At 37.9% G+C, this 26,275-nt stretch overlaps 1 protein-coding gene across 36 annotated transcripts in view; it reads right to left on the bottom strand.

The window, feature by feature from the left end:
• Positions 1-26,275, bottom strand: part of NRXN3 (neurexin 3) — a 1,571,803-nt gene that overhangs the window by 947,862 nt on the left and 597,666 nt on the right. For 25 of the 36 annotated variants that reach the window (XR_006705193.1, XR_006705194.1, XM_045451709.1 and 22 more), the window contains 2 exons: positions 21,289-21,492; positions 15,296-15,322 (listed from right to left, as the gene is read on the bottom strand). Coding sequence is in view for 33 of the 36 variants with exons in the window: in XM_045451709.1 (XP_045307665.1) it covers positions 15,296-15,322; positions 21,289-21,492 (231 nt within the window). In the remaining 3 variants the exon portion in view is untranslated. The remainder of the gene's footprint in view (positions 1-15,295; positions 15,323-21,288; positions 21,493-26,275) is intronic. The other 11 variants (XR_006705195.1, XM_045451714.1, XM_045451717.1 and 8 more) reach the window with 1 other exon arrangement.

Raw genomic sequence — 26,275 nt, 5'->3', positions numbered from 1 at the left:
AGCAATTCAAGCCATAAGATACCAGGCCATAGGACGATGCTGTTTTTTTGGTGCTGGTTTAAATGCTGGGATGGAAAGCACATGGTTGGGAGCTAGGCTTCTGTTCAAATATTTTTCTTCTTCATCAAATGATGTTACAGCTATTACTAATAATAATGATGGCACAGAGGAATCGCCTTGGGACTAATAGCTAATGAGCAGGTGTAACTGAGCCTAAAAGTTCTGTTCTCTGCGCTATGGAATGCTGTCACTCCTCCTGCTGCTGTTGTTTGTGTTTGTTCCATTTTTCTGCTGAGTTATCTTCCTTATTCTCTTTAGGATCAGTTTGAAGCTTACAGAGGCTTATAAAAACCAGTAGAGGAAAGAGGAAAGGTTTTCATCCAGGATAGATGAGACATAAAAGGAACACACTCTGACATGTACAAAGCAATACTCCACAAAGGTAGGCTGTGCCTTAAATGTCTCTCTTTCTTTCTTTTAATATTTGTTTATTTTTGAGAGAGGGAGAGCATGAGCAGGGGAAGGGCAGAGACAGAGAGAGAGAGAGAGAGAGACAGAGAGAGAGAGAAAGAGAGACAGAGAGAGAGAGAGAGAGAGAGAGAGACAGAGAGAGAGAGAGAGAGAGAGAGAGAGAGAGAATCCAAAGCAGGTTCAAGCTCCGGGCTGACAGCAGAGATCCCAATGCAGGGCTCAAGCCCACAAATTGTGAGATCATGACCTGAGCCAAAGTTTGACACTCAAGCGACAGAGCCACCCAGGAACCCCCTTAAATATCTCTTTGAACAAGTACCATTTAGGCAAAAGAAGAATCATATTGCTTTGAAATCACATTTCCTCACATTAAATGTTAGCCTTCTAATCAGTATTTAGTAAGGATTTCTAAAAGTATATTTTCTCTGTAGGAGTTGAACAAATGTCCTTATCATGGTAAAAGCTATGATCTGCTGAGGTTTCCCTCTTTGTAAACATCGAACAATTTTCCTCTAAGAAATCTGTATTCATCCACGTGGATTTCTCCTGTGGCCCAAAGTGTCAAGCCATCAGGTGTATCATTATTAATTAACTCAATAAATGTGCATTAATTCCAACCATATGTGTGCCAGCCACTGTGCTAGCCAGTGAAGACACAATGATAAATGGAACATTTTCCTGAACTGTGAGGAGTCCAGTCATTGGTTCCAGAGACACACTGAGAGGCAAATAAAGCAATGTGGTAAGTTCTGAAAGATGTGTACTCTGAGTACTTTGGCCAACAAAGCACTGGGCACACAGATGACTAAGCTATGATCACTTACAGCATTCTAGCACTGCTCCCTTCTTAGTCATCTCCATGCCTGTATGATACTTCCTAATGCATCCCCTAGGCATCCCTAAATGCTAAGGAACTTTCAGTCATAGAATTAAACAGTGCCTTAGACACTAGTTATGAACAAAAATGGGCCACTAATGTGCCCATAAAGCTGAGGAAAGGAAGCCTGAGTGTGGAAAAGGTCAAGGTTACAGAAAGATTAACCTAAAAATCAAACAGGAACTACTGGTGACTAGAAGTGGCATCTTGCATGGGGACCATCAGCATTTGTCCTGGGTGGTGGACTGCTTATATTTGAGCATGCACATTGCAGCCTCTAAGCAGAAGAGACACTATGTGCCACGGCCAGCAGCTGTGGCTTTGGGATCAAAAAGACTGAATCTTAAGCTGGGCAAGCATTTTGCATAATTAATTCTCATTTCTAAAATGAAGATAACATCGACTTTATAAGATTGGAATATAGATTAAATAAGATTATGCAAGCAAACTGCTCATCCCAATGCCTGGCATGCAAAAAAACACTCCTTCTTTGCTATTATTTTACTAAAACTAGTAGCCATCTGTGAAGTTGATGCACTTTATATAAGAGCAAAGCTTTTCAAAATTTTATTGCATATGTCCTTGTGAATGGACTTAGCATCCATTTTTGCTGTGACAGAGGAAATGGTTCAGGGAAAATGTGGAGGGGAAAGAATGGAGTAGTGTCTTCACTTGGTATTTAATTTTCATGCCTTTGAGATGTTAATCGTGAGATCCTCACACTTCTGTTTTCCACCAGGTGTGTAAAGGTGTGGATAAACTCAGCTAAGGATAAGTACAATATCTAGCATTTCTATTCCTGACAATTGGTAAGCCTTTTTTTTTTAATGGGTTCCTTCATCAAAAGGGTTTGCCTGTAAATAACAATCCGTGAGTAAAACAGTTAAGTTAAACGTTCCAACTATTGACAGGTACGTCATGTGAGTTTAATTTCAAATATTAATTCCTCCTCACAAGACAGTTGTAAGCATTCTCTAACCATTCCCTAGCCCAGTGGCTTCATCATACTGTCTTCATCTTCCTCTGCATTTTCTTTTTCTCTGGGAGATCAGAAAAATACTGATTTTTTCTACAGTGATAAGACACGTTGCTCTTCTGCTGCTCCATAAGGGATATTGTGTGCCCTTTCTCTTTCTCTTTGCCTGTCCTGCACACATTTGTTGCTGCCATCTGCCATTTTTGCTTCTTTCGAGCCTTTTGTCCCTGCTGCTCTCGCCATCCCACTCTTGTGGGCATCCTCATTCCGGCCATGAGAGTAGTTCCTTTCCCTCAGGTTCTGGGGGTGGAAGGAAGGAAAAGGGCTCCCCGACTGACTATCACAGGAAACCGACTCACAGGAAATAAGGGGGCCTTCTTCCCTCTCCCTTCAGTGTTTCCAATTTGCTTCCTCTTTATTACCCCTGCAACAGAGGAGTAAGCCCTCTGTTTATGCTACAGATTTGAACCTGCCCACACTTGTGGATAATACCAATATTATTTCTGTCATCTCCAAGGTTCAGAACTAAATTTCCTTCTATTTATGTGGCTGTTCCTACCACATCCAAGAGTTTAGGTCATAATATCCTCTCTAATTTGTACCTCTGCAGTGGTCCCTAACTCCTTCTTTTTTCTTTTTACTAATTCTGAAGAAAAAAAATGTCCTGTGGTATCATTATAAGATAGTGTGACTTAGGTGACATAGAATGTTCATTTGATTATGCATCAGAAAACGGAGGGGCACCTGGGTGGCTGAGTCGGTTTAAGCATCTGACTTCGGTTCAGGTCATGATCTCGTGGTTCGTAAGTTCAAGCCCCACATCGGGCTCTGTGCTGAAAGCTCAGAGCCTGGAGCCTGCTTCAGATTCTGTGTCTCTCTTTCTCTCTGTCCCTCCCCTGCTCGCACCTGTCTCTCTCTCTCTCTCTCTCAAAAATAAACATTAAAAAATTTTAAAGAAAGAATTAGAAAATGGAATTTATGAAGATTCATGCCTGTTACTAATCACTCTGAGACCTGAGGCAATGCACTTGGATTCCATAAGCCTTGGTTTCCCACTTATAATATGCTGATATTAAAAAATGTGCTCCAGCAGGTCTCTTGGGAAGATCCTGAGCTCATAAGTATTCAGGACTTTGTTTCAGGAGACATGATCTCTGATACATTTTGTCTCTCTTCTCAAACACATATGCCGTTTAACCTCTTTCTACTGCAATGTAACATCAGCTATTCAGGAAGATGAACAATTAGATCATTATAAGTAAACTCCATACCTCCTGCCTTTACCCCTTGATATTTTCTCTTGCTTTCTACTCCCTAATGAGGGCCCTTCCAGGGGCCACCTTGAACACTGCTTCTGACAAAGTGCCAGCACAAGGCTTTGGTGATAACGGTGTAGTCTTTTAGTGTTCAAATATTATATAATCAGATTTACTCTGAACTTTATTTTTGGAAGGAAAATTTATATATCCCTTTACGGTTTATTTCCCTATCTTCCAATAATCTTTATGTTAGAAAGCTCCGTGATTTTAGTCACTTGGTCAACAGAACAGCCAGCAAATTACTCCATTTCTTTTAAAAGCAACAACTCCTGGGGCGCCTGGGTAGCTTGGTCGGTTAAGCGTCGGACTTCGGCTCAGGTCATGATCTCACGGTCCGTGGGTTTGGGCCCCGCGTCGGGCTCTGTGCTGACAGCTCGGAGCCTGGAGTCTGTTTCAGATTCTGTGTCTCCCTGTCTCTCTGCCCCTCCCTGTTCATGCTCTGTCTCTCTCTGTCTCAAAAATAAATAAACGTTAAAAAAAATTAAAAAAAAAAAAAAAGCAACAACTCCTGGTCTCTAAGTTTTCTTCCCAAAATTGGTGAAGTTGAGAAAAACTGTTGAGATGCTCTGAATCAATAGGTAGACTTACACTTTGTGGCTAATTGTTCTGGAAACAATTCAAATTAAACCTTCTCCTCTGTAACATGTAACTGACACCTGCTAGAATACACACAGACCTGCACACACATGTACACATACATATGCATTTTTAGGAACAATGAAAGGGATGTATACCCATTGATTTATTTATCTTCTCACCAAACAGGAATGCAGAGTTTGGTTGATAATGTTAGCACATCTTACAGATCACTGATAAAGTGGCCCTTCCTAACTTTCAAAATATAAACTGTGCCTAACACTAATACTTATTAAACTTGTCACCTTGTAAATCTTATTGTGTATTAGATAAATAAAATGGATTAGAGTACAAAAACAAATTGTACAAAAGTAGAAAGGAAAACAAACACCATTCTTACTCAAAATTAGTGTCTGAAATATTTGGTGTTGAAAGGAGAGCAGGAACTCACCTCACTTGGCTCCCAGCAAGTGGTCAGATACCAGTGTGCAGGACCTCAACACAAGGAATACACATATACAGCTGACCCTTGAACAAATGGGTTTGAACTGTGCAGGTCCACTTATTTGCAGGTTTTTTCTTGGACACTACCGTTAATATATTTCCTCTTATGATTTTCTTAGTAATTTTATTTTCTCTAGCTTACTTTATTGTAAGAATACAGTATATAATACATATAACATAGAAAATGTGTTAATCTCCTCTTTATGTCATTAATAAGGCTTCCCGATCAACTGTAGGCTATTAATAGTAACGTTTTGGGGGAGTCAAAGGTTATATGTTGATCTTCAACTGCAAGGAGGTTGGAACCCCTACCCCTCACACTGTTCAAGGGTCAAATGAATTGTGAAGAAAAGAAACTATTATGTTGAACTGAAATGTTGAAATGAACCATCCCTGAACAAAATCTGTGAGAAATTCATCTGGATTTTTTTTTAATTCTTTAAGTTTATTTATTTATTTTGAGAGAGACAGAGACGGCATGAGTAGGGGAGGGGTAGAGAGAGAGAGAGGGAGAAAGAGAGAATCGAAAGCAAGCTCCACACAGTCAGTGCAGAGCCCCATGTGGGGCTCAAACTCACGAAATTGTTGAGATCATGACCTGACCCAAAACCAAAAGTTGGACACTTAACCAACTGAGCCACCCAGACGCCCCAGGATTGTAGAGATGTAGATCCTCTTTAACTTACAATGAATGGGGTGAACATCCCAATAAATCCATCATTAAGTTGAAAATATTATAAATAGAAAGTGCAGTTAATACACCTAACTTACCAAACATCACAGGTTAGCCTAGCCTACCTTAAATATGCTCAGAATATTTGCTTACAGTTGGGCAAAATCATCTAACACACAGCCTACTTTACACTAAGGTGTTGGATATCTCATGAAATTTATTGAATGCTGCGCTGAAAGTGAAAAACAGAATGGTTGTAAGTGTATGGCTTATCTACCCTCGTGACCGCATGGCTTAGTGGGAGCTATGGCTCACTGCCACTGCCCAGCATCACAAGAGAGTACCATACTGCTTATCACTATCCCAGGAAAACATCAAAATGCAGAATATGGTTTCTATTGTATGCGTATTGTTTTCACACCATCATAAAGTAAAAAAAAAATCATAAGCCAAACTATTGTAAGCCAGGAGCCATCTGTACATACACCTGAGTTCCAATTTCTCTAGAGAAAAAGAAAATGAAAACAAGGGGGAGGGTGCCCAATATATATATAAGCATTCCTTTTGCATTTTCCTTGGAAATCCATAGTATAAACCCCTAAAACTGGCATCAACATCTAAAATCCAGTTAACTCTCAATGAATGTTCTTGGAATAACAAGGAAGAGTGACAACATACAATATTTACTAATACACATTTATCTTGCTTTATGAAATTTTCTTGATCTCGACCAAAACTTGGCCAAATAAGACTTCACCAAAATCTTCATTTTCTCTGAAATCTCTGATTTTACAGACAAAGTAATATGTATTCTTTTAGGTTTCAAGGGTAAGAGACCAAATTCATTCTTTGGTTAATTTTCTTCCTTTTACAATGATGAGACAAAAAGTCATAGTTTTTCAGCTTGTACCTTTACGAAGAGTATTTATATAAATAATAAATTAAGGTAGGGGGATGGGCACATTTCATCACCTCATTGACCTAAGTATTTATTGAGCATATCCTATATCCAAGTAGCTTTAGGTCATGAAAATCAAACAGTGGCAAATATCAGCATAAAATTTCAGACTGTGCTGACATAAGATACCACTATATGTATGCACATATGTCCAAATTACAGACACCAATTTAACACAATTAAGTACAATGGCCTGAACTGTGATTTGTAAACACTTCTAGGTGTCTATATAGCCTCTCTTGTCTGGGTAGTTCACATAAGATCATTCCTAGGTTTGCAAGGTGTTTGCCTATTTTTAAGATGCTTAGAGAAACTTTACTCCTTCATTTAGCAATCTTTCCCGGAATCCAATAACTCTATTAACTTTGCTTATACTTTGTGAGGTCTTGAGTTAACTCTTGAGTTAACTTGAGTTAACTTAACAGTTAACTTAAATCTGTTTTCTCCTTTTCTGCTATTTCGTCTACTTCTTCCTTTGATGAGACAAAACACACTCTCTTTTGGAAGCCACTTATTTATAATTTACTGTGTCACTCTCACTTCCTATCTACTCTTTAACTGGGTACTTGATCCCAATCTGTTTACCCCATCTAAAATCCAGATGAACAAAAACTGTTAAAGCCCCGTCCCTAGTGGACTTTTCTAAACCAGGAGCTCACTACATAATAGAAGCAAACCAAAAGGTGATATATTTGTATCCTAGAGCCCAGGGACCATTTTTAAATCAGAGAAAAAGTGGCCTTAGCTAAAGCCACTGAAGGAGAAGTTTCTTCTGTTAGTATCTCTTTTAATCGGCTCTCAAAGGACATTCCTAGAAGTTGGGGATGGATTGTACTGCAGTTCTAACTGCTAAATAGTCATTACTTTTCCATTAATGGGCATCACATATGAATCACATACAGATCTGATAACGACTGAGCCACCAGCCTTTGTATGGCATATATGTGTGATTTTAGTTACCCAAAGGCACAGGTGTGAATCTTTAACATATTGATTCATCACACTAGGCTTCAACAAACTGGTTGAAACTAAAATACCAGATCTCCTAAAAAGAGGGTGACTCTTTTCTCCTCTTGGTGAACTAGCTCTCCTTTCTAATTATGGTCTGCATGAATTTGACTTTTAAAGCCATAACAGGAATGTGCCATGGAAGTTGAACAGACACTAATGTTTTAGCCAGAAATCTATACCCTTGCTGCAAAAGCTCTTACTTCTCTGATTAGATTTTATTTTGGTTCCCATTTAGAGTATATGAAATTGATATTAGATGTTATTAAAGTCACAAATGTGATGATATCATCTAATCAGACCTGTACATTTTACACATAATATTTTCACTTTAGAACACTATTAAGTTTTTTTTTTTTTAATGATGTCAAACTCCCAGAAACAAACACAGAAGAACTCATGAAGTCAAAGTATTTTCATTAGTTTTGGGTTAAGATCAAGTTTTTATTTATCAAAATGCAATGAATGGAAAAAAAAAATCCCAGTATGACCTCACAATGGTCTCATCAATAGTCTTATTAGTAATGTTACTGGTGCAAAATTCCAATGCAACTCTGATGGCCTTGAAGTGTTTACTATTGTCCTGAGTAATTGACTAGAGACAGTAGGATGCTTAATTTACAGGCATCTATTAAGCTACCAAGTACGGTTTTAGGAATATGTAGCTATCCATTCCTGGACAAGGATAGTTCTCAAAAGATCATCTTTTCAGCCGTAATACTATGACAGTATTAATCATCATCACCACCACCACACATATAGCACATATTATGTTCTAGGTTCTGTTCTCATTCAGAGAAGCAGATCCTATAATCGTGCCCATTTTACAACTAAGAAAACTGAGAGCTGAAATAAAATGTCCAAAGACCCATAGATCATTAGTGTTAGAGACAAGGGTTAAACCCAGGCTATTTGGTTCCGGATTCCTCCTTGCTCTTGGTAATTGCACTAAAGCACCTCATTGCTGGGATTCTAATGTAGATAAACAGGAGTATAAGAGGGAAATCGCACAAAAATACCATAACACATTGCCATCTTTCTACAACACCCCTGCTTCCTAGAAAACAAAAACAAGATTAAAAACAAAAACAAGATGTGAAATACTGCTGCAGTGTATTTCTGTTGAAAGATTTCTGGGCTAAGTCCTCACCAAAGTTTCTAATAACAAGGGTCCCTACATACACTTGAAGGAGAGGATGGATGGAAAAGATGTATGGGTGACAGTGGCTCTCAATGGAATATGTGACAGCAACATTTTAAAGAGCTGTTTTGAGAAAATGAATAAAAAGCTTGATTATACAGTGTTTGGCAAGGGTAAGGGGAAACGAACATTCATTTATAGCTGATATAGCTGGTGGAAATGTAAATCTGTACAACTTCTTTGGAGGACAACTGGGCAATATCTATCACCTTTTGTAATGCATTTATCTGTTGACCTAGTTAATTCCACTTTTAGGGATTTATCCAATAGATAATCATGTACATGCACGCAAAGACTAACAAACAAAAACACGCATTTTCTTACTTTTTGTAGTAGTGAAAAGCTAAAAAATTTAGTAATAAAAATAAATGCTTATCAGCAGGGTGCTGATTTAATCAACTATAATATCTCCATAAAATGCAGTATTACGTTACTATTAAAAAGAATAAAGGAGGGCCACCTGGGTGGCTAAGTCAGTTAAGCATCCAACTTCAGCTCAGGTCATGATCTCATAGTTGGTGGGTTCAAGCCCCACATAGGGGTCTGTGCTGACCACTCACAGCCTGCAACCTGCTTCAGATTCTGTGTCTCCCTCTCTCTCTGCCCCTCCCCTGCTCATGTTCTGTTTCTGTCTCTCAAAAATGAAAAATGTTTAAAAAAAATGACAAAGGAAACCTTAATATTCTTAGATGAAACAGTCCCTAAAACATTTTAAGTGAAAAAGGACAAGATTCAGAAGAATGTGTTAAATACCGTGTCAAGAAGGACAAGGAGGGAAAAGAGGAGGGGTACAATATGGTTACAGCTCTATGTTGTATACTCACAGATTATCTTTGAGAGAATATACAAAAGACTGGTAATTCTGGTTGCCTCTGAGAAAGAGAATTTGAACTCTAGGAATAGGGATGAGAGTGAGAATTTTTACTTTACATTTGTTCCAGTACAATTTTTTACATTATAAAAAATATAAAACATCCCCAAGAGAAACAAAATTATATATACTTTTTTTAAATAAGATTTTGAGTGGGGCGCCTGGGTGGCGCAGTCGGTTAAGCGTCCGACTTCAGCCAGGTCACGATCTCGCGGTCCATGAGTTCGAGCCCCACGTCAGGCTCTGGGCTGATGGCTCAGAACCTGGAGCCTGTTTCCGATTCTGTGTCTCCCTCTCTCTCTGCCCCTCCCCCATTCATGCTCTGTCTCTCTCTGTCCCAAAAATAAATAAACATTGAAAAAAAAATTTTTTTTAAATAAATAAGATTTTGAGAAAAGTAGAAAAGTAAGCGTAATCATTTAGTATGGAAATAGAATCTCAGGTGTGATGCTGATAGTTTGATACACAATACATTTTCATATAGAAGATCTTGCTCTGTGATTTTCCATCTCCGCTAAAACTCTAAGAGAAGTGATATGGCCAGGCAAATGACTGGCAGGTAGGTTATCCAAATATTGGAACAAATACCAAAGAGGGTTCTAGAATTTCCTTCTCAGAAAACTTTTAATAGTGAAGAAGTGAGCCTTCCTGGGTGACCCGACGTATGAATTTCTGAATTAAAGAGATGAACTAAACAAGTCAGCTCTGGAATTTCTAGATATACCAGACCTAACGATAAAGCCACATAGACTGATAACATACAGAGGGAAGAAAGAGAAAAAGGAAGTGAAAAAAAAAATGAAAGTCTAGCTTAAAAAACTGAGTTCACTAAGCTAAGCTATGCCTAAATTAAGCAAGAAACACCCACATGCTGTTGACTTGGCCAAAACACTGGAAATTGAGTCTGCTTAAAAACAGACTAAGGCACAGAAGCTAACGCAAAAGGCAAAAACCAGGCGCTAGGCAAGCAGGTGCAAGAGAAGGAATATTTAGTAAATACTAGTGGCCTTCAGAGGTATGACTTGGAGGTATCATATCCTTGTGATGTTATCTTCATACAGCTCTTATATAATTGTGCATTTCTATGATGTTCCAAAGATAACAGAGTCTATGGAAGTGGATAGGATTACCAAAGCTGTTCTCTGACATGATTACAGTGTGACACTCGAGTGTTTTAAGGTCAATATACTTTTTTGCATGGCACTCTACTTTTTTTCTCCTTTATGTCTGAGAAGAAAAAATGAACCTTGTTAGAGATAAATTGAGGCTTCAAGTTCAAAGTAGTTGGAGGAGGGGGTTCTACGTCTGCCTAAATAACTAGGCATGTACACAAACTCACGATTTCCAGGTGAATCTTTTTAGAAAGATTGAGAAAATGACCATACACAGAGGAATTAGCCTTTCAGAGAACAGAAAGGCAAAAAAAACAAAAGAATGAAATTGATATTCATTTATATGTGTTCACGAAATACACTCATGCTAAATTCATACATAATTAAGGTAAGTCCACTATATTTACTCAAGCTATGCTATGCATGGCTTGAAAGGGAGAGAATAAATTAGGGGCTAGGAAATAGTATGACAGAGTCAGAATCAGACAAGGTAAAGAACAACAAACCTTTTTCCATACTTTGATTTGAGCAAACATCCATGAGACCAATAAGAAGTCCATACCTGTTTCAAAACTGCATGGTTCTTAGGGTGCTGCCAGCCTCAAAGAACTGGAACCATAGGAACAGGTGATTTCCTCCAGAAATTCCCCAGAAAGCATCCCTGTTTTCTTTAGCAGTGCTTCAGGCCACCCAACAGTTCAATCACCATGATGGCTGCCAACTCTGTTGATCTTTTGCATTTTAAAGTATGTTCTAAGCTGGAATTTCCTTCTATGTTTTTGAGTAATCCAGCCAACTGAACCAAATCCAACAATGTCCCAATTTCAGCCAAAGACCTTGATTCGTACACTAATATATGTTTGGTGATAGAAGCCAGAGAAGAATTTATGATGTGGTATTCTTGGAGGATTTGGAAAGCAGGGGTAGCAGGATTTAGAATGAGTAATGGTAAGTATATCCACGGATACCAGGTGGAAAGACAAGGAATTGGAAAAGACAAAGAGAGGAAGGAAGGAAGGCAGAGAAGCTGTTTTAAAAACAATGTTTCTTCTTCTTGGAAACCCTCAGCATGGAGGTGGGCCAAAGTCACTGACAGAAGGACCAGCCAACAAAGTCCAAAAGAAGAGGCTTTTCTCTCAAGATCACTGTCCTCTATCCTGGCCCAATGTTTCTCCTTATACTAGATCATCCTTCTTTTCCATGCTCTTTTCTCCATTAAAAAGGGTGTTACACCAACCCCTGGAAACAGCCATTTCCCCAAATGTTTTGCAGCAGATGAAGAAAAACAAAATCCCATAGATGATGTCATTCTGTATCCTACCTGACTTTCCAGGGGACAGGCATTCTAAAAAAAAAGAATTACTGCAAAAGTTCACGACCTCACATTCAAACATGGTCAAAGTTTGATTCAGCATGTCCCTTCAAGGGGTAAGGGGAAACTCTGTTTTGAATTGTAAGCAATAACACCCTCTGACTTCTACTGAAATGACACCTGGAGACAAGACTGAGAGAAAAGAGGAAAATTCCTCTCTCTCAAACTCAGGATACAAATCAATCTTATTCCAAAAACTGCTTAAGAAGAAAGATCTGCACGCCTATCACGGAAACAACTTGAGATCCTATAATAGAGTGAACTATGAATTCTGACATCTAGTCCACAGGGAGAGGAGTTTAGGAGTTCTGATTACCTGTACCAGTTTCAGTTGCATAGCCTTCTCGTACTTTTCCACCCAAGTGCCAATAATGCCAGGAATGGAAAAGAGAAGATACATAATAAAAATGACATGTCTTTGACTCTTAGTTTTTCTTATAACATAAAATTCATGAACTAAATAGGATTCACATTTATTTGCATTCTTCTGCATAATATATCACTTTAGTTTCAATTCAAGGTTTTACTCCAAATCAACAATTAAAATTAACTTTAAGAAAATGTAACACTCTTACTTTGTGACTCTACACTACGCTCAGTACACATCTACATGCCTCAGCACTAAAGAGCTTAGATTAAAGGACTCACGCTTTATTTTCCTTTGTTTCTATTCAACCACTGTTCAGTTAGTGGGCACTATATATTCTCTCATGTTCAAGCCAAAATTAACTTCCTTAGTATGTTAAAGCTTTATCTTAAGAATTCAAAGTTGATTTCCAAAATCCAATCTTGGCTCTTTACCTAAATATTGAACTAAAACTAGTTATACTCTTTCTATACTGTGATCAAAGTAGGGAACACATCTTTGCTGACATATTTCCCCTCAGTGATAGTTTTGGTGGCTCTGAATAGAAAATCTTTTATCAGGTTTAGAAAACCTGCTAGCATATATGACCTGGAGAAGAGGTATTGTCTTCCTAGAAGAAAGAATTCTGCAACTTGTCTTACGATGACTTTTCATGGTTGATCAGATGGAATATGTGGAATTACTTACAAGATAAAGTCTGGATAGAGCACAAAAAGCAAATCCTGATATTCTGATCAAATAACTACCTCAGTTCTCTGTTCTGCAAATAGGCATCTATGCCAGAAGGTGCCAGATTCAACCTTGAATGAGATTTTTCCACTTCATGCTCAGCTCCATCTTATTTCCTTCTAAATATTAAGCAAATGAAAAAAACTTTTCATATATATACATATATATGTGTATATGTATGCATTTATGCATATATGGTTTTTTGTTATATGTATATATGTACATATATATATGTTTTTTGTTTTCTGTTATATGTATATATGTATATATATGTTTTTTTAAGAAGCCAGACACAAATGACTGCATATTATATGATTCCATTTATATGAAAAGCCCAGAAAAGGCAAATTTATAGAGATAAAAGCAAACTGGTAGTTGTCTGGGGCTAAGGGTAAGACCAGGGAGTAACTGCAAAGGGACAGGAGGGAAATTTGGGGAAGTGATGGAAATGGTCTAAAATTTGATTGTGGTGGTATCTAGACAACTCTATAAATTTAATAAAAATCACTGAATTGTAAGCTTACAGTGGATGATTTTTGTGGTATGGAAATTATATCTCAATAAAGCTGCTTAAAAGAAAGAGAAAACACCAGTCTTTAGAAAAAAAGGATGTTTCAATTAGGCCTTTAATGATCTAAATATCATGAGAAATTTCTGGCTAATTAGAAATGTTTAAACACAGCAAATAGGACACTGCTTAAATTAGCTGAAAGTGACGCCAAGACAAGCATAAAGCACTCTACTTTAGGAAGTGGTTGTTTATATCGATTTTTTTTATATTTCTTTTGTTAATTTACATGGAACATTTCCCTCCCCTCCCCCCCCCAAAAAAAAGACAAAAAGAAAGTGGATTTGGACTTTATTACTTTGTCATCCTGATGAAATAATCTCCCAAGAAAGAGGATTAAACTAGTAGCACCTATAAAATATCTAACGTGATGGAACAAATAAGTAAATATAAAAGTTGAATTATTTCCTTTTTATTTTTTTCCTACAGAAAGACCCTAGTAAGGAAAGAAGCAAAAAATTAAGAGATAATACTGAGAATTATGTGTGTTAGATGCTGAACTAATCTAATTTTGTCTTCCTGGGTCCACAGGACAACCATATTCCCCAACTTCCTTTTGCATTTTGGATGGAGTCATATCTGACAACATATGGGCAGAAGTGATATACTGTACATCATTTACAGGCAAGGCAATAAAAACACAATGCATAACCATCCAAGCTCTTTTTCTCTACCCTATGGATATGGCTGGAAGTGAAGAACTCCAAAGTGGTAGACCCAGGTCATAAAAGAATCCTAGATGCCTGAATTATGTCTTTGAAGAGAGCTGTCACTGGCATTGAATTCTGCCTGAACAAGAAAATAAATCTTTCTTTTGTCAAGCCATTAGAATGTTGGGATTGTTTATTATAGCTAAGTACCCTAATTACCTTAGTTATTTGTCTTAACTGATATACTATAAGACTCAAAATATATTTCTTCCTTTATTTATTTTATCAACTAAACATTCTTTCTGCCCATCCTTCCTCTTTCTCTTCCTATTCTCCTACCTCATGACTCCAGTTAACGTTCCTTTGTGAGGCAGAAGAAGAAACACGTAAGTAATATTCAGCCTGCACTTCATTAACACTCTTCTTCAAGAACCAGAATATTTGAATGGGGTAAAGTAAAAATAATAGGCTGCAATTTTTCATTCAGAAGAGCCAGACTGTGTCTCGAGTCTTTGGTTAAAATGTTACATTATCACCAAGAACAATGCTTTGCCTACCCTCTGAGAAAAAAAAAATCCCTACAGTGATAAATGCCAGGAAAGAAACGTCAGAGTTGGCAGTCACCTTCTGGGTCATGAACTTTGCCGTTATTTTCTGAAGCTTTTGGTAGTGGAGAAGTGCATTCTGGTTGCTCTAACTTTTTTTTTTTTTTTTTTTTTTGGTCCACCCTTGAGGATTATTTCCCAAAAACAACAAATTACCATTTATTTCATTTTCAAGTTGTTTGCTTATACAGGTGCCCTTTCCTCCTTTTCTGCATAAAAAGCAAATGCAAGGAAAGAAGAGAGGACCCGCCCCAGTTCAGAAACCAAGCCCTGAGCCACACTCAGCCCATTACCCTCACCAGCCCTTCATCTGGTCAACCCCAGCTCCCCCACCCCCACAACTCCATAGTCAGAACATAAAATAATTCAAATAAAAAACAGCTCATAAAACAGTAAACAAAATAAAGCCAATTTTTTTTCTTTTTTAAGAACAAAATGAAACTTGAGGGAAAACTTACTGGAGTTACAGTTTATCCTGATACAGTCTAGATGGGGAAAAATAAATGAAAGATGAAATCGCATCCTTCAAGGTAACAGCTGCAGACATCCAAAAACAATCAGTCCACCCTTCCGGGGACAGACACACGCAAGAAATGTGGCCATTTTATATATATACAGTATGTACAAGTTTAAGGGTGGGTGTATATGTACAGTATATTATTTAGTAAAGTTGGATACATATATATATACACACACACACATATATATATACACATATGTATAGAGATATATACTGATATACATATATATCCACAATAGACACCGAATATGCTGTTCCTTTTTTTTTTCAAAAACCTATTCATTTATATAAAGTATTTCAAACCTGAACTTTGAAATATTAATTTTGTTCAACTTGGAAAATGATGCAAAAATTTCCCCACCAAATGCAGGTTATATTCTATTGCCCCAATAATGATTTTTCTCAAAATTTGTCTTTAAAAATAGCATCGACACAATTTTTGTATTAGTATTCCAAAGATATATTACCAATCTGACACATTAATTTTTTAAAAGATTTGTTCATGAAGTTTCTCAGTGTAGTATTTAACCCTTTCTCTTTTTCTAAAAACAAACTCCCGCCACCCTCTTCTTTGCTTGGGCCCCAGATGCTCTAAAAATTTGCGTAGGCAGAGCTGCCATTATCCCTAGATATAAGGAAAGGGTTAATACCACCTGGTCATTTCCTGTCATAAAATGGCCACTTGCAAACAGCTAACCGCACAAACACCCATCCCAGATTTTAGAGAGGTGGGGTTGGGTGTAGGGTAAAAGGAGCTGTATGATGGTAATACAATTGACTGGTTTCTCTGCTATTGTTTCAAAGGCTCCCAGACCAACCCACTCATGAAGCCCATCTCCGTCTTCCTGCCTGAATGCTCAGACTAAATCACGTGCCTATAGCATTCAAGGAGAAGGCGAGACAGGTATATGGGGAGGAGGTCTCAGGCACCTTTGACATCCTACCTATTTCATTCTATGATTCTGCATCTTGAGGGGAGAAAATTCTTTTTTTTTATTGTTTAATGGGAAGGAAAGGGAAGAAAGGGTGGCTAATTTTCCAGTGCTGGTAACCAGACAGGGTATCCTATGCCAGAGATCAGAGTATCTATCCTTTTATTAGTATGTCTTTAGAGTCGTGGACACCCAGCACAAAAGGTTTTGAGTAGAGTCAATGTTTATTGGTAGGGGATTAAGTAGAATGGTTAAAAAATGTCTCAGATTAATTGTTACAAAGTTGCCCAGTTGAAGATAAATTTGATATATCATGTGGGAATTCCAATATCAATTAGTTTAAAGCTAGATACTAAAAAGTAGAAGTAAAACAAGAAAAGGAAAAAAAAAGTTACAGGGAAAAATAGTTAGAAACTAAGCTCCTCTGCCTAAAGTTGAACCAATAGTTTGGAGGACTCTTTACGGATAATGCCACCATTTGAATTTCCCAAAGTAAACGATTTTAAGAAAGCAAGTAAAAAAGGAACCAGTGGCAAAGGACAGGGCAGAATGAAACTGTGTGCAATCCAGAGAGGAGAAATATATGACACCCACTCATTCTGAGGAAGGAGGCAGGATGCTTATTTGTTCCCCAGAAGAACATCTCTTGAGAAAAATCTGGGTTTGGTTTCGTGCGGTTAGGTTTGTCATGTGTCGTCAACCGCAACAGAAAAGTGGGAGCAAACAGCCCTGGAGCAACCGGTACGATCACCAAACAGAGGAGGCCATGCCCCTGGTGAGGAGTAGGAAGGGGGAGGGCAAGTAGGGAGGAAGGGGTGGGGCTTCCGCTACCCGTTGCACCTACCATCAGACAAAGCTGGAGGGATGTCCCTTCCTGATGTACTAAGGAGACAGGAGAAACAGGTGTATGCACACGCTTAAGAGAGAAGGGAAGAGAAAGAAAGAGTGGGCCTAAAGCAGCAAACCTGAGAACTATAATTAAGAAGTGGTTCTCTTCTTTGGATTCGTATGCTGTTGAAGATTGTATTCTTAGACAAGGACCTGGTTTAGGGAGAGGTGCTGGCTACACTCAAATGGTTCCATGAACTGAATGGTGTCTCTAAACCAATGTGAGGAACTGGAGCTTTCAAGATGGTAGACAACTGGTTAAGTCAAGAAGGGATGGGTTATTTTGATTCTTTACTTGAATAAGTAGTTCAAGGGGAAAAAAATATGTACCCCAGTGCCTTGCTCATAGGCTCTGAGAAGGTGGTCTTGATAGTGAGGGTGTATTTTTTAATGAAAAGTGAATCATGGGAACTGGGTTGGGAAAGCAACATCCTTTAGACCTCTCTTCAGTAGCAGCCAAAGTTCTACCTCTGCCTTAGCCTTGGCAAGGTATCTGAGGGGTATATGCATGTCTGTGTATGTCTGTGCTGTTCATGTTTAATTTAGGTTTTTCTATTTTATTTTAGTAAATGAAGAGAAATTATTTTCTAGATTGATGAGCTTTGGGTTGAGAGCACAGAAGAGGTGAATGTGTCTTCAACAATGTACAGAGTAAATGGCAGTCAATAAGTCTTTGTTGCCAGAGAGAACATCTGGAGAATTGGAATGCAATTAACCAAACTGCATGAGCCTCCCTATGAGCCTCCACCACTGAAGAAGCGTTGCTGGCATTCTGCTGAGGATTCTAAAGGGCCACAAATGAGGTGTCAATACTGACTGACTTTTCAGCCATATGGCTCAATTCAAACCAGATACTAAGGAAAAAAGATTCCCTCTGTGCATGCTTAAAAGGTAACCATCACAAAAGCAGTCATCAAGACCACCACGTCATTGATCCACAGTATTGAGCTGTGGGGATAACAGATAACCCATGTTGATCCAGCATTTTAGAAAGTCAGGTTCTAGGCTCAACTCCAATGCCAACTTTTTATGTTAGCTTTGAAAAGTCAAACATTTCTTTGTTTCACATCTGTAAAAGTAAGCATAAAAACATTTGCATGATTTATCTCATAAAGTTACTGAAACAAGGTTTTTAAATCTTTAAATATACTATGATAATGAAATTATTATATGTTTTAATTGTAAGAGATCAAAATATGATTGATCAGTAGCCAATCTCTCAACTTTTAAAAATGTGCAGTGTTGTAGGACCTTTTTCAACACCAGCTATTACCACATCTGGCTGTCTTCAGAGATCAAGACCCTCAGGAAAGCCTAGTCTCCTTGACATTTAGGAGATGGATACACTACATCAGAGAAATATATACATACTAGACTTTATATTATGCGCTTATAAGTGTGACCAATTTGAAATAAACTGTAATATCACTTGAGCATATGCTAGAAAAGAGACACAACTGAAATGGTGAACAAATTGATCAGCTTGAATTTAATTCTTGTGGAATAAATGTGAATGCAAACCCTACTTAGAGATGCTTTTTTCCCTCTTCCAATGAAAAGGGAAAAATAAATTCATAATAAGGAGAGAAAACATTCATAAAGGAGTATATTTGGGGAGGGAAGGTAAGAAGAACCTTTAAATGAAGCATGGATGTGAACAGTTTTGTATACATAAGCACAGGGAATTTCAGTGAGGTTTTTCAAGTTAGGTTTGAAAGAAAGTTAAAGAAATTCAAACCAGTCATTGTGGTGAATCCTACTCTTCAGGGGAAAAAGAAGTCACTATTGCTTCTGAAAAGCACAAGGTTCTCCTACTCTGTTTTGCCTAAGATATCTGTACCTCAGAGGAGCTAGACTGAGTGTATGCTAGAAGTCAAGTAGTCTCCTTGAGAAGCACTTCTCTCATAGTTGAGGCAGAGTTTAAAATAGAAAAATAATGGTTTCTAGGAATACACATGGGACCTCTGATTGTGTGTGTGTGTGTGTGTGTGTGTGTGTGTGTGTGTGTAAGAGAATCTGTCCACTCCTTCCTCATCCCTTTTTATCTTCCTCCACCCCATGTCTCCTCCTAAGATGTGAGACCTACCACCATTGGCTTTCTCATCTTTATAAAACAACATCTAAGAAGAAAAATATATTTTCTGTTTAAAGACAGTATACATTTCCACAGGGCCCCATGGGGCTAATCATCCTTATATATATGGTTCTCTCTTCCTCTGAAACATGCAGAGTTAAAAATTGTTGTCATATTTTTCTGTAAGCTATTTAAAAGTCATTATGTTCATTTTTTTTGTTTTTTTTTTTATTTTTTCAAAATGTCTTCTGCTATTTTTCAGAGAAGTAGACAATCAGCTACTGGTTGTTGGTTTTAGGTCATACACGCTCTTTTGTTTCTTTGATGGGGGTAGGGAGGATGGTGTAGGGAAGGGAAGGTGAAAGGGACAGGGGTATTGCCAGCCCCTGCAGGCTGCTCAGTACACTCTGTTCTCAAGGCTGTTTGCTATGCGGGCCGCAGGCTTTGGGCCTTTGAAGGGTTGAATACCATCTTTTGATTTACCATGGTTGATGGTGGGGAGAATTAAAAACTCAAGAACACATAGATTCAGCAAAAAAAAAAATTAAAAAAAAATAACCAAACACACACATACACAAACAAACAACAACGACAACAACAACAACAAAAAAAAAACCCAAGAGACACACTAACAACAGAAATCAAATGAGATTGGACAAGAAAAAGGGCATAGTGTTGTAAAAGCTGCAAATTGGAAGGAAAAAAAAAGACATAACTAAAGCCACTGCTCAAAACAGTCCTCTGTGTCCTAGAGATATTTAGGATTGTAGGGTAGGCATTTTCCAAGTACAACCAGTTGACCTGACAGCAGGTAAGACTGGTATGGATTCCAAATCCCACCTTCCCACTAGGCCATCTAAGGTTTTATATGGTCTTGTGTCTGGTATATTTGTTCATCATTTCTTCTCCGTGCCTCTGACAACCCATTCCACTGGAATCTTTAAGAAGGAGCTCTGTATGCAAACATATACTATATACTCAAATAAATCCATAGCTTAGGAAGCTTGAACTCAACCATACTACTCATCCTGCTGACATAGGGCACTGACTTTCTACTGAGTAGAAATGAGGTTGGTTTCTTTCCTTCCAGAAATCAAGAGGTCCCCATTCTCCATAGAAGATCAATTAGAATCCAGTCAAGAAGGTCAGTAGCAGGAGAGAATGTGAGGCCATCAGGAGGGGAATTTCCAAAGTATATGTTACATGTAATTGCAGTGGAAGAACAATAAAGCTGCAAATTTAAAACTGTCATAATTTTTAAATACTAAGGAAAAATTGATATGTATTACATGAGGAGGGCAGATAAATTGGAGAATAACAGTGTGACAGGACAATCTTTATAAAAGGGGCTGCTAGATAATGGGTAAGAATGTCAGGAAGGAGGAAGAGGATACATATCAGGAGCCACATTCTCCTTCTACGTGTCAGAGACTCTATAAACTTATAGGATTATTTCTTTAATGGGACATCAGAAAAAAATCTGACTTGTCCTCCCCACTAGGCTAAAGTATGAAGAGATACCAGTGCCACCAGAATTCCCCATTTGAATAGTCATCGTAGATAAAGAAACAATGCAGCTCTCATCCTACTCACAAAGCTTAGTTCTCTCAAACCCAACCTCCATTTTGCCTCCATTTGCTATCCTATCTCTGCCTTCAGCTTTGACTGTTTTGAGTGGTGACCAAGGAGTTGGACTTAATGGCAATGTGATTGATCAAAAGATGGACCAAAGTAGCGTGTTTTACACAAAGCTAAACGGTTCCAAAAAACCAAGAAAGGAAACTTAAAAAATAAATAATCTAGTAAAAAAAAAAAAAAAAACCACCACTGTCAGAAACCAGAAATTGACATCAAAACCTCATGCAGAAACAAGGAGAAGGTGTTTGTTGCTGTTAGGTTTTATCCTTGATCTATTAAACAAGAGGTGAGCAGCTAACTTTTAAGAAACAAACAAAGAATTCAATCAAACCAATGAAAATCAGAAAAGAAAGGGTAGACAAGCCCAAACGAAGTGGCAGAGGGTACTTCATACGATACCTAAGTTAACCATGAGCTTGACACGCCCCCCATCCAGCTCCAAACGCAGGGTGTCCGCAGAGTCCCTGGAGGTAGTAGCCACCAGCAGCCCATAAGCTCGCTGGGACATGAAGCGGAAGGACACATCCTCTGCCTCAGTGTGCATGACCATGGGCATGATGATCTTCATGTACATGCTGCCATCATAGCTCAAGATGGACGCCTCTGCAAAGAAGAATGGAGGAGAATGTCAGGATAAAGGATATCAGAGTTTCTCTTTGCTTCCAGGGTAAGTAGAGTAGGGAGGAGAGGACACCAAATTTGCAGTCAGGTGACCCGTGTTGGATAGACCTCCAGTGCTGCCACTTTTAACCTATGTGACCTTGGGCAGACCACTTAAACTCTGAGGTTCTATTTCATTATTTGCCTTTAAAAGGCATACAGTGGCACTGGTCACTGCCTTACCATGTTCACAGACTTAGCAAGTGTGCCAAATGAAATAATGGATATGAAGATGTTTTGTAAATGTATAAATGCCCCCACAAATAGTAATAATTTAATTCTACGTGCTGTAGACAAAACAAAAATGCATTAAACAAAACTTAGACTCCTGGAAGTATTTCATGAAGAACAGGAGGAAAACAGCAACTTTTAACCAGCACAGCAAACAGACATTTGCCAGAGCTTCTAGGAGGAAAGAGCAGCAGCCCAGGTCTGGTCCTGTAACAGCCCTAGTGGCCAGGCACTATACGAGTTTGCTTCACCCAATCAAAGAGGATCTACAGAACTAGAGCTAGAACAACAACAACAAAAATAATGACACCCTGACAGTCAGTCATTTTATTCAAATAGCACTCTTATGAGGAAGGAACTCTACCCAATCTGATGCTTCTCTGATCCAAGCACTTTGATTAGGAGCCCCCTTCCTCCCACTCCACCCCATTATGTTATCATCTCACTTAATGCTACAACGTGGATCTATCATTCCTACTTTGAATAGAAAACCAAGGGTCTTGAAGGCAGATGTTAACATCTCAAAGTCAGACAGCCTGGATTTTAAGCCAGTATGTCCAATACCAAAGCCAGGACCTGTTCTACAACACCATGCTGCTCAAAATGTGCATTTGTTCAATCGTTCATTTAGCAAATATTTTTAGAGAACACAGAAATAATCACTCACATTCCTATGAAGCCAACCTGTCACTGGGCTCAGTATCCAGCACTCACTGGGCCCTCATTAAATATTTACTGTTGCCAAACAGTTGCTACCTACCTACATGTACTATGGAGGGTTCAAAAGTGAAACAGATAAGGACCCTGCTATGAAGGGAGACATGGCCTGTGGAAGTAACTGTACTAGAATATACAAACGGTTAAATGACCGACCCAGGAAATATCTATAAATCCAGGGGCATTCAGGGCATTCATGCCACACAGAGACTGTGGTATGCAGGTGAGTAGAGAAGATAAGGTAGAGTCTGAGATGTTCTTGGTAGATGAATGGGGTTTGTAATGAAAGAGGTGATGGCATCAGATTTGTCACAGATAAAATAGCATCTGTATACATAAAGGAAAGAAAGAAGGGGAATTCTGAGATAAAAACAAGCTATCAAATTTAACAAAAGCATCAAGCATATTTTGAGAAGTAGTTATATAACTGTTCTTTGATATTACAATAAAATCAATGGACTTGGGAAGATATGGGAAGTGAATGGTTTTAGATTGAGAAGTACCATGATGCATTCATTTCTGATGCTGTGTACCTGGCACTCTTCTAAGTGTTGTGGACCTAACAGTTAACAAGAGACAAAAGTTGTCTGCCTTTATGTATAAAAAAAAAACCAGATCAGGAAGATACCAGCCCAACTACATGGAAGGTACTCAAAACAGTCTATGTCACCATCATACCACCACCCGATTTACACGAGCAATATAAATACACCTGCTTATTCCCGAGAAGCAACCACCACCTGGGTAATACCCACAACATGCTAATGGCTGTACATAACAATCTGAAAACCCTAAGATTACAAATAAAGGTTTGACAGTTTCAGACACTGCCACAATAAAAGACATATGATGAAGATGCATTCTTAGATGGGAAACATAACATGGTCCAGATGCGAAAGAAACTATTTTATTTCCTGGAAGAGCAGAATCAAAAGATCAATAATGATAGCTAAAATTGATTGAGAACTCATCATTTGCCTGGTGCTTGTTAGAATTTTACATGCACTAAGACAATTAATGCTTATAAGAACACCACAAAGAAGAAAATATCATTATTAGATTTTATAGATACCAGGTAACACAGATAACAAATGGTAGAGCTGTGAGTCGAACACCGGCAGTTTGATTCTCACAGCTATATCCTTAACCATTCCGCCCAATTGTCAGAGGGCTCTGCCATGAACACATCCATGTTCCTAAGCACTGAAAGCACATCTACAATGCCTCATGGTAGAGTGTGGTGTCCTTGTGTATATGTTTGTGTCATACACACGTCATTATTTAAAGCTGTATATTAATTATGAACACATAAAATTATATAAACATAGATAATACATCCATTTCTAAATATGCTACATATAAATATGCACAATTCTTTGTGTGTTTGTGTAATTAAGAACACTATTAATCACTGTTACTATGTACCTTCTACTATACTCACCTACATACATATGTACACTCCTTTTTAAGAGACATTAGAGTATTCAGTGAGCCCTAAAATGGTTGTTTTGATGTATTCAACTTAAATACCATCCAAAAGTAATGATCGCTTACCCCTCTGGATATGTGTAGTGCCAGAACATGGTCGAAATGAATGCATGTTTATGTCAGTATTGGTAGTATCAGGGAGCATCAGGTAAGTATGCAGTTAAACAGCTAATGGTACCAAATAAAGTATGTATCTCAATGTGTACCTTGGTGTGTGTCTTTGTGTGTTCTATTATCGACCCAATATTTTTAAGGGGAGGGTGATGAAGCAGAAAATTTAGTGTAGGAATCAGCTAAAAAAATCCATTCCAGGATTCTTATTAATTTGCTTAAAAGATTTCAAACACAAGGAGCACCCACCATGAATACAATAATTATTTGAGGCAAGAAAATAGGCCTGAATAAGGAAGTTATTCAATCTGAAACAAGTTGGTCTAATGAGTTTTAAGAGGTCACATGATGGGATGCCTACATAATGGTACTTACACAGTTTCCCTATCTTGTGCCTCTTTGTTCCTTTACTATCCCCTTTCATCTTAAATTAATATATCCTAGCACACTCATTCCTTTAACGATTAACTGTATTTTTGAGCTACTTTCTTAGTGGTTGCGCCAGGTCTTACAATATACATCTTATCAAAATATGCTTCATATCTATACTCAGCTTAATTCCAGTGAGATATAGAAACTCTACTCTTCCACAACACTCTTCCCTTCCTCATTGTGTTGTTGTTATTCACATTATGTCTATATGTGTTAGAACCTCAAAAATATTCTATTATCATGATTGCTTTTTAAAAACATGCCTTCTTAAAAAGCGAATAGAAGAAAGAAGAGCTCAACTATATTTATAGAGTTTTTTTTTAATTAAGCTTATTATTTACCATTTCTATCCCTCTTCATTTCTTCTTGCAGACTCAAGTTACCATCTGCTGTCATTTCCTTTCTCCAATATAGCTTCATTCATTTGCGGTTTATTGTCAAATATATCACAATTCCATACATTATAGGCCCAACAGTACAATTTTATAGATATTGTTTTTTGCAATTGTGTTTTAAATCAGTTAAGAGAAAAAAGAAAAAGAAATGGGTAATTATGCTGTCTTTTATCATTACCTACATAATTACCTTTACTGGAGCTCTTTTTTTTTTTTCATGTAGATTCAAATTACTGTCTGCTGTCACTTCCTTCCAGCATGAAGAATTAAAGCAGTTAGTAGTTCTCATAAGGCAGGTATACTAGCAGTGAACTCTCTGAGTTTACCTGGGAATGCCTTTATTTTGCCTTAACTTTTGAATGACCGCTCTGTTGGATATGGAAATCCTGGCTGACACTTCTGTTTCTTTCAGCACATTGAATGCTGTCATGTCTTTTGCCTCCACTGTTTCTCAAGACACATCAGCTGTTAATCTCACTGCAGTGCTCTTATACACAGGGGTCATTTATTTTTCTCTTGCTGCTTCCAAGATTTCTTTGTCTTTGGTGTTCATTGGTTTTATACAATGGGCCTGGATGTAAACTCTTTGAATTTATCCTACTTAGAGTACATTCAGCTTCTCTGCTGTGGAGACTAATGTTTTTCATCAAATTTGGGAAATTTTCAGTCATTAATACTTTGAATATTTTGTTTCTGTCCCTTTTTCCCTCCTTTCGTCCCTGTACTCCCATCTTACATATGTTGAGACATTTAAAAGTCCCCCACATTTTCCTGACATTCTGTTCATTGATCTTCATTTTTTTTCTTCTACTCAGACTTATAATTTCTATTAATCTATCTTGAACTTTGCGGATTCTTCTGCTGACTCAAATCTATTGTTGAGCCTCTCTAGGGAATTTTCTTTGGGTCACTGCACTTCTCAACTCCAAATTTATATAGTATGTATGCAAAATCTCTAAATGGAAATTTAGAAGTTGAAAATTTATATATATATATATATATATATATATATACACACACACACACACACACAAACAATAATTGTAATGATAATACTACTACATCATTATAATTGATGAATCATTAGCATCTTACTTTTCTTTAATCCTCTAAGCCTCTAAGCATAGTTTTCTTAATCCTTTTAACATATTTAACATAATAACTTCCATGGAGGCTGTCTGCTAAGTCCAACATCTGGAGCCCCTCAAAGATAGTTTCCATTGCCAACATATATTCCTGTGTATCGGTCACATTTTCCCACCGCTACGCATGTCTCACAACTTCTTGATGAAAACTGGACATTTTAGATGATGGATTATAGCAAGATTAGGTCCTGCTCTCCACTCTCCCAC

Source organism: Leopardus geoffroyi, chromosome B3, assembly GCF_018350155.1.
Source record: "Leopardus geoffroyi isolate Oge1 chromosome B3, O.geoffroyi_Oge1_pat1.0, whole genome shotgun sequence".
Lineage (NCBI taxonomy): Eukaryota > Metazoa > Chordata > Mammalia > Carnivora > Felidae > Leopardus > Leopardus geoffroyi.
Note: the sequence above shows the minus strand (reverse complement) of the source record. Positions and strands in the feature narration are given on the sequence as shown.